At 42.4% G+C, this 15,291-nt stretch overlaps 1 protein-coding gene across 2 annotated transcripts in view; it reads left to right on the top strand.

Moving 5' to 3' along the window:
- Positions 1 to 15,291, top strand: part of LOC139387615 (EFR3 homolog A (S. cerevisiae)) — a 265,181-nt gene that overhangs the window by 52,292 nt on the left and 197,598 nt on the right. For both annotated transcript variants that reach the window (XM_071133989.1, XM_071133988.1), the window contains exons 3-4: positions 2,915 to 2,991; positions 12,802 to 12,929. In XM_071133989.1, the coding sequence (XP_070990090.1) occupies positions 2,915 to 2,991; positions 12,802 to 12,929 (205 nt within the window). The remainder of the gene's footprint in view (positions 1 to 2,914; positions 2,992 to 12,801; positions 12,930 to 15,291) is intronic.

Here is a 15,291-nt window from a genome sequence, read left to right as displayed (position 1 = left end):
CACAGTGTGTAGCTTGTGCTTTATTTGTGCCCAAAATCACTAGATACTTCCATCTCTGTTTGTCAATGAAGGTAGTTCGTAGTAGCTAGCGGGCACATTGAGAAGCCAGGCCACGTTAGCGAAGTCACAGACGAGTAGCAGAGCGTGTCCTTCTGTACCATTTTATTATTATTATTTTTTTTGCTTTACAACTTTTTCACTATCTACTACCTGAGTGTCGGTCTGTCTATCAGTGTTTCATAGCGAGTCAAGTTACAAAACAGGTTGCAGCAGGACACAGGATGCTCGCTAATGGGTTTTGAATTTTGGAGTATTGACAGCTGGCAGTTGGGATGTAAGTGCGCATCGTCTCAATGCAAATGTTTCCCAAAACATTGGCAGACTTGCATGATCACAATCAAGCAAATCAGGAAGTGGTCACTCCATGAAGGGATTAGGGGTCAAGTGTTCGTTCAACATGTCATGGTGACGTGTTGTCTTATGTAAACAAGACACCACATCATAATGGGAAGGTCTGTCCCGCTGTCTGGAGATTCTGCTGCCACGATTGGATAGAGTGCAATCAGTTCATCATTACAATCCTGTGTTGGTGGGCAAATCAGCATGATTGTAATCCAAAACTTAACCACTCTAAACAGTTAGTTTAATGGTTGTGATAAGAGAGAACTGAGGATGGATCAACAACACTGTAGGTACTCCAAAATACTGTACAGAATAAAAATATTCCAAAACATGCATCCTGTTTGCTACAAGGCACTAAAGCAATACAGCAGAAAATGTGTCAAAGCAATGAACTTTTTGTCCTGAATACAGTTATGTTTGGGGCAAATAAAACACATTACTGAGTACCACTCTACATATTTTCAAGCATAGTGGTGGCTGCATCATGTTTTGGGTATGTTTGTCATCGGCAAGGACTAGGTTTTTTGTGGGGGATAAAAAGAAACAATAGAGCTAATCACAGGCAAAATCCTAGTGGTTGTCTGAATTCCAGCAGACACTGAGAGAGGAGTTCACCTTTCAGCAGGACAATTACCTTAAACACAAGGCCAAATCTACATTGCAGTTGCTTACCTTGAAGACAGTGAATGTTCCTGAGTGGCCAAGTTGCAGTTTTGACTTAAACCTACTTGAAAATCTATGGCAAGACTTGAAAATGGTTGTCTAGCAATGATCAACAACCAATTTGACAGAGCTTGAAGAATTTTGAAAATTATAATGGGCAAATGTTGCACAATCCAGGTGTGGAAAGTTCTTAGACTTACAGCTAATTGCTGCCGAAGGTGCTTCCACTCTGGGGTGTAAATATTTATGTAAATTAGATATTTCTGTATAGCATTTCCAATAAATTTGCTAAAGTTTCTTAAAACATGTTTTCATTTATGGTTTATTGTGTGTGTGTGTGTGTGTGTGTGTGTGTGTGTGTGTGTGTGTCTAGATGGGTGAGAACCCCCCCCCCCCCCCTCCCCCAATTTAATCAGTTTTGAATTCAGGCTGTAACACAACAATGTGGAATAAGTCTAGGGGTATGAATACTTTCTGTAGGCACTGTGACGACATTAGTTACAAAACTCCGTTTTGGAATCTACTCCCTGACTATCACCAAAATAATGCTACTTATACTTTTTTGTAAATTTTGGCACTGGAATGAATGTTTCTAATATCGACGATACATAGGACATTTTCAACCAAATAAGTAGTTTTTTTGCGTTGTTGCCCTTTATTACAGAAAGTGTTACTGTTCATTTTTTTGTGTGTAAAGTACAATTCTATGTTTGAACTTTTTATTTAATTATTTTTTGTTACTTTTTACCCCATTTTTTTGTCCCCAATGATTATGTAATTGGTAGTTTAGTCTTGTCCCATCGCTGCAACTCCTGTACGGACTCAGGAAAGGCGAAGGTCGAGAGCTAGGCGTCCTCCGAAACACGACCCCGCTGAGCAGCAATGCTTCTTGACACACTGCTTGCTTAACGCAGAAGCCAGTTACACCAATGTGTCGGCAGAAACACCGTACAGCTGGTGACCGAAGTCAGCGTGCATGCGCCTGGCTGCCACAAGGAGTCGCTAGAACGCGATGGAACAAGGACATTCCAGCCGGCCAAACCCTCCCCTAACCCGGATGATGCTGGGCCAATTGTGCTCCGCCTCAGGGGTCTCCCAGTCGTGGCTGGCTGCGACACAGCCTGAGATGGAACCCGGGTCTGTAGTGACACCTCTAGCTCTGCGATGCTGTGCCTTAGACCGCTGCGCTGTGTTTCTTATTGTTTCTTTCCTGAAGCCGTTATATAAAATGTGGCCATAGTGTTGGGTTCTGTTCTTAATGCGAAACACCTCTCCACATTGATCTATTGTCACAGGACTGACTTGTTATTTTACCTTTGCTTTGGTCTACTGCATCCTGAGATCTGTAAAACACCCTAGCTCTGACGTTTCTCTGAAGATGGACAATGGCCTCGTACTGGCCATGAATGTGAATTGAACACACACACACACACTTGGGCGTGAGCAAACATGCATACATGTGCACAAATGCATTCAATCTCTTTTTTTCTTTCTTGCACACGCTCACGCACACACTTTGTCGCCTGTCACTGAGTTATTGGTTAATGCTGATTATTCAACTGAGTGATGTTAATACTAATTTGCCTTTATTAAAGTTGTTACCCTATTCCATTCTATTTTGTAGCTTTCTTGCTTTTAAGGTCAAGATTCAGCGTGTAGGGACAGTCGCTGTACATAAACAGTCAAGGCAAAATTTAATTACCCATATTAATGATGCGTGGTAATTTATAGAGTAGTGATATGGTATTTATTGATGCAATGTTGGGATCAGATGATAATCATAATTTATGTTTTATTGTTGTGTTATCACCTGTTGTGTGTTTTAAAATTAGTATGTTTTGTGTTCCAGGAGTTTGTGGCTGCTGTGGACCCCTGAGGCCCAGGTACAAACGCCTGGTTGATAACATCTTCCCAGAGGACCCCAAAGTGAGTATTTTACCTCTGTTACAAGATGCATTTGACAAGACATTTTAATGACATTACTTCGATAACACATCTTTGGTTATAGACATTTGTTTAAAATGTCAATCCTTTCCTGTAGTTTTTACCTAGACTGATTGGAAATGCTCTCAAAGTAGCATACACGACTGCCAAACAAACATTTCGGGAAGCGTAGGTTATAATTTCGTAGTCATGGAATTTTGTAGTCATGGAGTGTGTGACCTGAAAGCTCATTTGACTTATTCAAATGATTTCCTTTTAGTTTCCAACCATCTTTCAAAATCTAAATTTGCGTATGATGCATAAATGGCAAACACCATCTCATTATCATAATTAAACTCATGATTTAAAAAAATTGCCTACAGCCCTAAACTGTCATGATGAACAATGGTCATCATCAGCTGACAGACCAATATTAACACATCTAGTCCTAACCATTGCACTCTAACAGTTTATCATAGCGATAACAAGCCATTTACTAAATAGCTGTCACTACAACCAACTTGATAACACAAATAGGATTGTGTGGTAGTGCATGCATCCAAGCCCATTGTTACCCCAGTGCTTAGCTTGCTTTGGAGACCCTGTGTCGCTGTTATGATGAGAAATTTGCCTCAAGTTCAAACACCATTTTTGGTCAAAAGTAGTGCACTATGTAGGGAATAGGGTGCTATTTCAGACATTACCCATAATTGGCCTGCCGTAACGCGGCACGTAACCGTTTTGGTTTGACAAATCTATTTGTGTGACATTGCTTTTGATAACCTTGACACGACAACTTATTAACAGCTGTTTGAATCCTTAACCCTGTTTTTAATGAAAAAAGCTAATTGTGTGTGTGTGTGTGTGTGTGTGTGTGTGGTATGCAGAATCACATACACAAGGGAGTCTCTTTTCGTTCTCTCTCACACTGTGTCTGTCTCAATCTCAAGGGCCTTTAGTGTACGCAAACAGGTGCAGGGGGAGTCGGAATGCACAAATGGTTGCGACATTGTCAAGTGAATTATCACTCAGAGCAGGTGCTGGAAAAATACTCTGGCGACATTACTCTGGGTACAGTCATTTTTTTTCTTCCCTCCCACTTGTGTAAAATGTGTAGGACATACAACGGAGTCTCTCTGTTGTAGATGTATCAGATACACTTTCTATGTGCAATTATAAAACACTATAGTAGGTATTTGTAGTCTTTTAAGTAGAGCCTGATCATCTTCTTGCCTGATGACTCACCCGGAATTTAGTTTCTCTGCTCTATCAGTTGCTACATACAGTCGGTCTGAAACTGCCATCCTAGAAGTCATTTTTTGTGACTTCAAAAGGAGGTGTGTTATACAAAACAAATGCATCAGTAATTGGATAGTCTCTTACAAATCTAACCAATCAGAGTATCAAAGTTGATAACGTCATCATGTAGGCCGGCTCTGGCCCAACCTATTGCTTTCTGGGACCAATCAGAATGGTCAGAATGTGTTCTAGAAATCATCGGAGAGGGAGGCAAATCCAGACTCATTGTGGAAAAGAAAGGTCAGTTTGCCGGAACGATGTGGATGAGTAGCCAGGCAAATAATTTTCCACAATAGAAAGAAAGAAATGCATGAGAGTTAGCTGACCTGGTAACATTGTATTTGGCGGTGTCAATGTATGATATGGGCATTTAAGCGAAGCTGTGCATGCAACTCATAAATTATGTTATACATATGTACTTCATAGAAAGTGTTACCAAAATGGTTTCACTTTATTGTGCTCTTCCTCTCTCTTTTCAATTCACTATAGTAATAGTTCAATATTCCAACCAAGTTCTGAACATACAGCGTAAAAGCTCAAACGGACGACAAAAAAAAGCTCAAACCAAGTTTATTCACCCACTGGGTCAAACAGCTGCAAAGACGAAGCATGATGACACAAGAACATATATTTATTACCTCCAACTAGGCGGGGTCAACACCTTGCACATCTAGACAGCCAATGCATCTCTGTTGCTAGGCAGGAACTTAATTGGTTCCTCTCACTGGTGTAGTCATGACCCTGCCTGATGCTAGAACCTTTGTGGGTGTGGAAGTGAATGTTTTTGAGATAGAACTGTAGTAGGAGGTTTGTTGCCTTGGGCCCCTCTGGCCCCCTTCCCAGGGGTATCTTTTCACTTCATCTGTTGACTTGACCTCGAGCCGAATTCCTCGCTCCTCCCTGGTTCCGCAGCTGGCCTGCCTTATCAGAGACTAACTGCAGTATCTTGAAAAGACTAACATGTAATTGGAGGACACATGATGTAATCTTTACCTGTCGTTTATTAGGAACTGATTTACACCACTATCATGGAGACCAATAACCAACTAACTTTCTCTATTGCTCATAGAACAGTTACCAACCTAGGACCAGTGATTGTGACGCCTATTGCTTAGATGAGCCAGCATCATTTATCACTCTATAACACTAACTATTGCCTTTCACCTCCCTCCTTGGAAACATGGGACATAATATGAACTTTCTGCACTTCCCCTTGTCTCACTCAGTAACTTTCCATACACCAAGTTCCTATTCACCCTTCATTGACCCCAACATAATCATTCCTTATACACGTAAAGTAATAAATACATTCTAGTGTGGTACTATTAATAAGTATATTTCAGGCTAGAATCTAACACAGGGTCGGGGTCAATTCCACATGAGCTCAGTCATTTCATGAAGGGAATTCCCAGTCAATTAGTTGAATATCAATTCATTTCAGGAATTGACCCAGTTAAAATGTAATGGACCATATTCCATTACTATATAGTGAAGTATGTGCATAGTTAGGGTTGCAAAGAGCATGTTACTGGTAAATGTCAAAATTGACTAGTAAACTACCATATTGTTGGGAACTTTAAAGGATTTTAGGTAACATTCATAACATGTAAAATATATGAAAAATAACAAGATGTTTTAATATGAAAAAAAGAATGCCAAAGCTGTAATACAAATAACCAAAAAACTAAGTGAATACCACTGGTGTTTTTTAATTTGAGGTTTTCGGTGTGGAATATCCTTGTTTTACACACTTTGATTTAATTTATTATATCTATGTCTCTATGTTTTGGGGCCAAACTGGTGACAGTTCTTAAAGGCAATAGTTGGAAGGGTTGCAGAGTTGATAGCAAATTATATCATTGTTGATTAGATGCTTTTAAAAATGAATTAGGCTATTTTCTCTTGAACCGTATGGTCTATCAGATAGAAAGTCATGTAAATATGGACACGGATATACAGATTGAGGAAACAATTAATATTTTATGTAAATGTTTTAAATCAAGTATAAATTACCAAAGTTTCCATAGATTGCCATACTTTTATTACAAAAAGGACATTTACAGTAACTTTGGTAAATTATCTGTAGTTTTGCAACCCTATGCATAGTGTACATTAGTGTCCATGGTCCGATATTGTATGTGTAGTATAATGTAATACTTTATTTATTATGCATTTTCATTTAATATTGCGCGTTATCATTGTAATGGGCTTGGAGGACATCATGTCATGCAAACACACACACACACACCCACACAGTATGTGTGGGATGGAGAAAACATACTGATAAGGAGAAAGCAAGGACACAGTGAATGTGATTTGCCATAAAGCATGCATCCCAAATGGTACTCTATTCCCTTTATAGTGCACTACTTTTGAGCAGAGCCCTCTGTGACCCTTGCCAAAAGAAGTGCACTATATTGGGAATAGGGTGTTCTTTGGGATGCATCCAGAGCGTTGAGTTTAATGAACACCCTCCCTCTACATCAGACAGACATCCATCTGAACATGCATGTTCCAGCGCTTGACAGCGTTTAACGATGTCTTAACCTCTGTGATTTACCTCTGGAACCTTGATTAATACCTCAACTCTCAAACACTCTTTCTCTCCCGTCCCCCATCTGACCCTAACGTTAACGGCTATATGATTTAAATTCAAGGACAACACTCCATAACTTCCACCGCCCACACATCAGGTTGACATACAGTACCAGCTAAAAGTTTGGACACACCTACTCATTCCAGGGTTTTTCTTTATTTTTATTATTTTCTACATTGTATAATAATTGTGAAGACATCAAAACTATGAAATAACACATGGAATCATGGAGTAACCAAAAAAGTGTTAATTTAAACACATTTTATTTTTGAGATTCTTCAAAGTAGCCACCCTTTGCCTTGAGGACAGCTATGCACTCTTGGCATTCTCTCAACCAGCTTCATGAGGTTTGTGTTACTGGAATTAAATTCCTACATGTTTTAATACCCAATTAAATTAAACACTCTGCCCACTTCTAAGAATTTGTAAGTCTTATTTGCATAAAATGGACAGAGACCGGTCTCAAAATCAATCGTTAGCGTATATTCTCGAGAGTACTGAACATGAAACATTTTACCACAGGTTATAAACTGAAAATGACGTCATTAGTTTTCTAACTGTCCCGTCTCTTCTTCACCCTGGTACAAAGGCAGTATCTCAAGCCTTCCCACATCGTCCCACACCAATTTAATATAATTTATGAGCCAAGGTCTTCCTGTGTAGATAAGCATACTAGCCAGTCTGACGATAAGTTCATTCATTTCTACCAAGGAACAGACAGTCATTGTTCTAATTCTTGATTATATTTACACACATTATATTCAGTACTAGGATAAAAAGAAAATTAATATATCTATACAGTAACATAATAGTATTCTGATTAGTCAGTCCTGATTGAAATGTATACATAATTAGTCATTATTGATAAAAAAATCCCTTAACAGTTTGTCACCTGAAATGCATTTCAATTATCAAGTGTGCCTTGTTTAAAGTTAATTGGTGGAATTTATTTTCTTGATGCGTTTCAGCCAATCAGTTGTGTTGGTATACAGAAGATAGCCTTGTTTCGGTAAAAGACCAAGTCAATTTTATGGCAAGAACAGCTCAAATAATCAAAGATAAATGTTTCTTCAAGTGCAGTCGCAAAAACCATCAAGCACTATGATGAAACTGGCTCTCATGAGGACCGCCACAGGAAAGGAAGATCCATGTTCAGCCCAAATAAATGCTTCACAAATTTCAAGTAACAGACACATCTCAACATCAACTGTTCAGAAAAGACTGCATGAATCAGGCCTTCATGGTCAAATTGCTGCAAAGAAACCACTACTAAAGGACACCAATAATAAGAAGAGACTTGCTTGGTCCAAGAAACACGAGCAATGGACATTAGACCAGTGGAAATGTGTCCTTTGGGCTGATAAACCCAAATTGGACATTTTTGGTTCCAACTACCTCTTTGTGAGAGGTGTGATTGTGTGTGGATGCTTTACTGGTGACACTGTCTGTGATAAATTTAGTATTCAAGGCAAACTTAACCAGCATGGCTACCACAGCATTCTGCAGCGATACGCCATCCAATCTGGTTTGCACTTAGTCCCACTATCATTTGTTTTTCAACAGGACAATGACCCAACACACCTCCAGGCTGCTTAAGGGCTATTTGACCAATAAGGAGAGTGATGGAGTGCTGCATCAGATGACCTGGCCCCCACAATCACCCAACCTCAACCCAATTGAGATGATTTGGGATGAGTTGGACCACAGAGTGAAGGAATAGCAGCCAACAAGTGCTTAGCATATGTGGGAACTCATTCAAAACTGTTGGAAAAGCATTCCAGGTGAAGCTGGTTGAGAGAATGCCAAGAGTGTGCAAAGCTGTCAAGGCAAAGGGTGGCAACTTTGAAGAATCTACATTAAAAAAAAAAAGTTTAACACTTTTTTGCTTACTGCATGACTCCATGTATTTCATAGTTTTGATATCTTCACTATTATTCCTCAATGTAGTAAATAGTACAACTAAAGAGAAACCCTTGAATGAGTAGGTGTGTCAACATTTGACTGGTACTGTATGTGAATTACAATTTGAATTTGAATTCATGGGCATTTTCAGTGTTGTTGAATTGGACATTTCAAATCAAATCAAATTTTATTTGTCACATACACATGGTTAGCAGATGTTAATGCGAGTGTAGCGAAATGCTTGTGCTTCTAGTTCCGACAATGCAGTAATAACCAACAAGTAATCGAGCTAACAATTCCAAAACTACTACCTTACTACAAGTGTAAGGGGATAAAGAATATGTACATAAAGATATATGAATGAGTGATGGTACAGAGCGGCATAGGCAAGATACAGTAGATGGTATTGAGTGCAGTATATACATATGAGATGAGTATGTAAACAAAGTGGCTAGTGATACATGTATTACATAAAGATGCAGTAGATGATATAGAGTACAGTATATACATATACATATGAGATGAATAATGTAGGGTATGTAAACATTATATTAGGTAGCATTGTTTAAAGTGGCTAGTGATATATTTTACATCATTTTCCATCAATTCCCATTATTAAAGTGGCTGGAGTTGAGTCAGTGTCAGTGTGTTGGCAGCAGCCACTCAATGTTAGTGGTGGCTGTTTAACAGTGATGGCCTTGAGATAGAAGCTGTTTTTCAGTCTCTCTGTCCCAGCTTTGATGCACCTGTACTGACCTCACCTTCTGGATGATAGCGGGGTGAACAGGCAGTGGCTCGGGTGGATGTTGTCCTTGATGATCTTTATGGCCTTCCTGTGACATCGGGTGGTGTAGGTGTCCTGGAGGGCAGGTAGTTTGCCCCCGGTGATGCGTTGTGCAGACCTCACTAACCTCTGGAGAGCCTTACGGTTGTGGGCGGAGCAGTTGCCGTACCAGGCGGTGATACAGCCCGACAGGATGCTCTCGATTGTGCATCTGTAGAAGTTTGTGAGTGCTTTTGGTGACAAGCCAAATTTCTTCAGCCTCCTGAGGTTGAAGAGGCACTGCTGCGCCTTCTTCACGATGCTGTCTGTGTGGGTGGACCAATTCAGTTTGTCTGTGTTGTGTACGCCGAGGAACTTAAAACTTACTACCCTCTCCACTACTGTTCCATCGATGTGGATAGGGGAGTGTTCCCTCTGCTGTTTCCTGAAGTCCACAATCATCTCCTTAGTTTTGTTGACGTTGAGTGTGAGGTTATTTTCCTAACACCACACTCCGAGGGCCCTCACCTCCTCCCTGTAGGCCGTCTCATCGTTGTTGGTAATCAAGCCTACCACTGTTGTGTCGTCCGCAAACTTGATGATTGAGTTGGAGGCGTGCGTGGCCATGCAGTCGTGGGTGAACAGGCAGTACAGGAGAGGGCTCAGAACGCACCCTTGTGGGGCCCCAGTGTTGAGGATCAGCGGGGTGGAAATGTTGTTGCCTACCCTCACCACCTGGGGGCGGCCCGTCAGGAAGTCCAGTACCCAGTTACACAGGGCGGGGTCGAGACCCAGGGTCTCGAGCTTGATGACGAGCTTGGAGGACACTATGGTGTTAAATGCCGAGCTGTAGTCGATGAACAGCATTCTCACATAGGTATTCCTCTTGTCCAGTTGGGTAAGGGCAGTGTGCAGTGTGGTTGAGATTGCATCGTCTGTGGACCTATTTGGGCGTTAAGCAAATTGGAGTGGGTCTAGGGTGTCAGGTAGGGTGGAGGTGATATGGTCCTTGACTAGTCTCTCAAAGCACTTCATGATGACGGAAGTGAGTGCTCAGTCGTTTAGCTCAGTTACCTTAGCTTTCTTGGGAACAGGAACAATGGTGGCCCTCTTGAAGCATGTGGGAACAACAGACTGGGATAGGGATTGATTAAATATGTCCGTAAACACACCAGCCAGCTGGTCTGCGCATGCTCTGAGGGCGCGGCTTGGGATGTAGTCTGGGCCTGCAGCCTTGCGAGGTTTGACACGTTTAAATGTTTTCCTCACGTCGGCTGCAGTGAAGGAGAGTCCGCATGTTTTAGTTGCGGGCCGTGTCAGTGGCACTGTATTGTCCTCAAAGCGGGCAAAAAAGTTATTTAGTCTGCCTGGGAGCAAGACATCCTGGTCCATGACAGGGCTGGTTTTCTTTTTGTAATCCGTGATTGACTGTAGACCCTGCCACATACCTCTTGTGTCTGAGCCGTTGAATTGAGATTCTACTTTGTCTCTTTACTGACGCTTAGCTTGTTTGATTGCCTTGCGGAGGGAATAGTTACACTGTTTGTATTCTGTCATGTTTCCGGTCACCTTGCCCTGATTAAAAGCAGTGGTTCGGGCTTTCAGTTTCACGCGAATGCTGCCATCAATCCACGGTTTCTGGTTTGGGAATGTTTTAATCGTTGCTATGGGAACGACATCTTCAACGCACGCTCTAATGAACTTGTCACCGAATCAGCGTATTCGTCAATGTTGTTGTCTGACGCAATACGAAACATATCCCAGTCCACGTGATGGAAGCAGTCTTGGAGTGTGGAATCAGATTGGTCGGACCAGCGTTGAACAGACCTCAGCTCAGTTTTAGTTTCTGTCTGTAGGCAAGGATCAACAAAATGGAGTCGTGGTTAGCTTTTCCGAAAGGAGGGTGGGGCAGGGCCTTATATGCGTTGCGGAAGTTAGAATAGCAATGATCCAAGGTTTTTCCAGCAATCGATATGCTGATAAAATTTAGGGAGTCTTGTTTTCAGATTAGCCTTGTTAAAATCCCCAGCTACAATGAATGCAGCCTCCGGATAAATGGATTCCAGTTTGCAAAGAGTCAAATAAAGTTCGTTCAGAGCCATCTATGTATCTGCTTGGGGGGGAATATATACGGCTGTGATTATAATCAAAGAGAATTCCCTTGGTAGATAATGCGGTCGACATTTGATTGTGAGGAATTCTAAATCAGGTGAACAGAAGGACTTGAGTACCTGTATGTTGTTATGATCACACCACGTCACGTTAACCATGAAGCATACGCCCCCGCCCCTCTTCTTACCAGAAAGATGTTTGTTTCTGTCTGCGCGATGCGTGGAGAAACCATTTGGCTGCACCGACTCTGATAGCGTCTCTCCAGTGAGCCATGTTTCCGTGAAGCAAAGAACGTTACAGTCTCTGATGTCCCTCTGGAATGCTATCCTTGCTCGGATTTCATCAATCTTGTTGTCAAGAGACTGGACATTGGCGAGAAGAATGCTAGGGAGTGGTGCACGATGTGCCCGACTCCGGAGTCTGACCAGAAGACCGCTCCGTTTCCCCCTTTTATGAAGTCGTTTTTTTGGGTCGCCGGCTGGGATCTATTCCGTTGTCCTGGGTGAAAGGCAGAACACAGGATCCGCTTCGCGAAAGTCATATTCTTGGTCGTACTGATGGTGAGTTGACGCTGCTCTAATGTTCAGTAGTTCTTCTCGACTGTATGTAATGAAACCTAAGATGACCTGGGGTACTAATGTAAGAAATAACACGTAAAAAAACAAAACACTGCATAGTTTCCTAGGAACGCGAAGCGAGGCGGCCATCTCTGTCGGCGCCGGAAGTATGAATGAATTGAAAGGTCATTTTCAATTCCCTGTCCAGTTCAAGTGCTGATTGGGCTAGAATTATTAAAAAAATGGCAGCATCTGCTTTTCGAACTGCCTTTCCTGAAAATGACTTGCCACCACCCACCCATATCGTATTACTACAGCGCTGAATTCCGAATCTCCACTCTTCTTCCTGATTTTTTTTCACTCCGCTCATGGATTTCAATTGCTGTAAGCTTAAGCTAGAGGGATTTTCCACCCTATATCTTACACTTTTCCATTCCTTTGAAATCCATGAGGGGGACTGAACAAGTGCATCATGTTCATTATGCCCGTATAACAAAAACAACAATACTTCTTCTTTTACCTCAGTTTCTGACAATGTTCTTACGTTTGGTGCTTCTGTAACCCCTTGTGCACTACTCTTTCAGGATGGCCTGTCCAAGTCAGACATGGAGAAGCTCACCTTCTACGCGGTTTCAGCCCCGGAGAAGTTGGACAGGATTGGGGCCTACCTGGCGGAGCGACTGAGCCGAGATGTGGTCCGCCACCGCTACGGGTAAGTGACCCTCGAGTGACCATTGACCTTGAAACAACCCCTACCCCAATAAACTAATCAACTGTCTTCTTGTGGCCTCTTCTTCAAATAATAATTATTTTCATTTACACTAAGTTTTTTGTGTATTTCCAAAATTGTACATCAACAAATAACCTTCAATTCATTACGATTTCATATCTTATCAAAATTAAGACAACCAATATATACATTCACTCAATAAAAATACATTTTCCAAATGGTCTTTCTAAAAACAATGGTATATTGTCCTTTTAATGCAGGGAAAAGGACACCAATAATTAATGCAGGGAAACTTAAATCCGTTTTACCTAATTTCTACCAGCATGTTAAATGTGCAACCAGAGGAAAAGAGAACTCTAGACCACCTTTACTCCACACACAGAGATCTGTACAAAGCTCTCCCTCACCCTCCATTTGGCAAATCTGACCATAATTATATCCTCCTGCTTACAAGCAAACACTAAAGCAGGACACACCAGTGACTCGCTCAATACGGTAGTGGTCAGATGACTCCGATGCTAAGCTACAGGACTGTTTTGCTAGCACAGACTGGAACATGTTCCAGCATTCTTCCGATGGCATTGAGGAGTGCACCACATCAGTCACTGGCTTCATCAATAAGTGCATCGATGACATCGTCCCCACAGTGACCATACTTACTTACCCCAACCAGAAGCCATGGATTACAGGCAACATCCGCAATGTGCTAAGGGTAGAGCTGCAGCTTTCAAGTAACTGGACTCTATCCCGGACGGTTGTAAGAAATCCTGCTATGCCCTGCGACGAACAATCAAACAGGCAAAGCATCAATACAGGACTAAGATTGGATCGTACTATTGTGGCAGGGCTTGCAAACTATTTCAGACTACAAAGGGAAGCACAGCCGCGAGCTGCCGAGTGACACGAGCCTACCAGTCAAGTTAAATGATTTTATGGTCACTTCGAGGCAAGGAACACTGAAGCATGCATCAGAGCATCAGCTGTACGACTGTGTGATCATCCTCTCCATAGCCGATGTGAGTAAGACCTTTAAACAGGTCAACATTCACAAGGCAGCAGGGCCAGATGCATTACCAGGACATGTACTCCGTTCATGCGCTGACCAACTGGCAAGTGCCTTCACTGACCTGTAGCACTAATGTCTGTAGCCTTGAAGTGCATTGAAAGGCTGGTCATGGCTCACATCAAAACCATTATCCCAGAGACCCTAGACCCACTCCAATTTGTATACCACCCCAACAGATCCACAGACGATGCAATCTCTATTGCACTCCACACTTCCCTTTCCCACCTGGACAAAAGGAACATCTATGTGAGAGTGCTATTCATTTACTACTGCTCAGTGTTCAGCACCATAGCTTAGTGATGCGCTTTGAGGGCACTAAGGACCCTGACTTCCTGATGGGCCGCCCCCAGGTGGTAAGGGTAGGTAACAACACATCTGCCACATTGATCCTCAACATGGTGGCCCCTCAGGGGTACGTGCTCAGTCCCCTCCTGTTCTCCCTGTTTACCCAGGAATGACTAACACCATCATTAAGTTTGCCGACGACACAACGGTGGTAGGCCTGATCACCGACAGCGATGAGACAGCCTAGACCTGGCCATGTGATACCAGGAGAGCAACCTGTCCCTCAATGTGATGATGACAAAGGAGATGATTGTGGACTACAGGAAAAGGAGGACCGAGCACACCCCCATTCTCATTGACGGGGCTGTAGTGGAGCAGGTTGAGAGCTTCAAGTTCCTTGGTGTACATATCACCAACATACTATCATGGTCCCCCCCCCAAAAAAAAGAAGCCTATTCCCCCTTAGAAGACTGAAAAATATTTGGCTTGGGTCCTTCGATCCTCAAAAGGTTCTACAGCTGCATCATCGAGACCATCCTGACGGGTTGCATCACTGCCTGGTATGTCAACTGCTCTGCCTCTGACCGCAAGGCACTACAGATGGTTGTGCGTACGGCCCAGTACTGGGGCCAAGCTTCCTGCCATCCAGGACCTCTTTACCAGACGATGTCAGTGGAAGGCCCTAAAAATTGTCAAAGACTCCAGCCACCCTAGTCATAGACTGTTCTCTCTGCTACTGCACAGCAGCAAGTGGTACCGGAGCGCCAAGTCTAAGTCCAAAAGGCTTCTTAACAGCTTCTACCCCCAAGCCATAAGACTTCTGAACAGCTAATCAAATGGCTACCCAGACTGTTTGTGTTGTCCCCCCCCCCACCCACTCTTTTACGCTGCTGCTACTCTATTTTTTATTCATGCATAGTCACTTTACCTCTACCTACAGTACATGTACATATTACCTCAATTACCTCGACTAACCGGTGCCCCTGCACATTG

This window comes from Oncorhynchus clarkii, chromosome 28, assembly GCF_045791955.1.
Source record: "Oncorhynchus clarkii lewisi isolate Uvic-CL-2024 chromosome 28, UVic_Ocla_1.0, whole genome shotgun sequence".
Taxonomy (NCBI): Eukaryota; Metazoa; Chordata; class Actinopteri; order Salmoniformes; family Salmonidae; genus Oncorhynchus; species Oncorhynchus clarkii.
The sequence above is the reverse complement of the archived record's forward strand: the minus strand, read 5'-3'. Positions and strand labels throughout refer to the sequence as shown.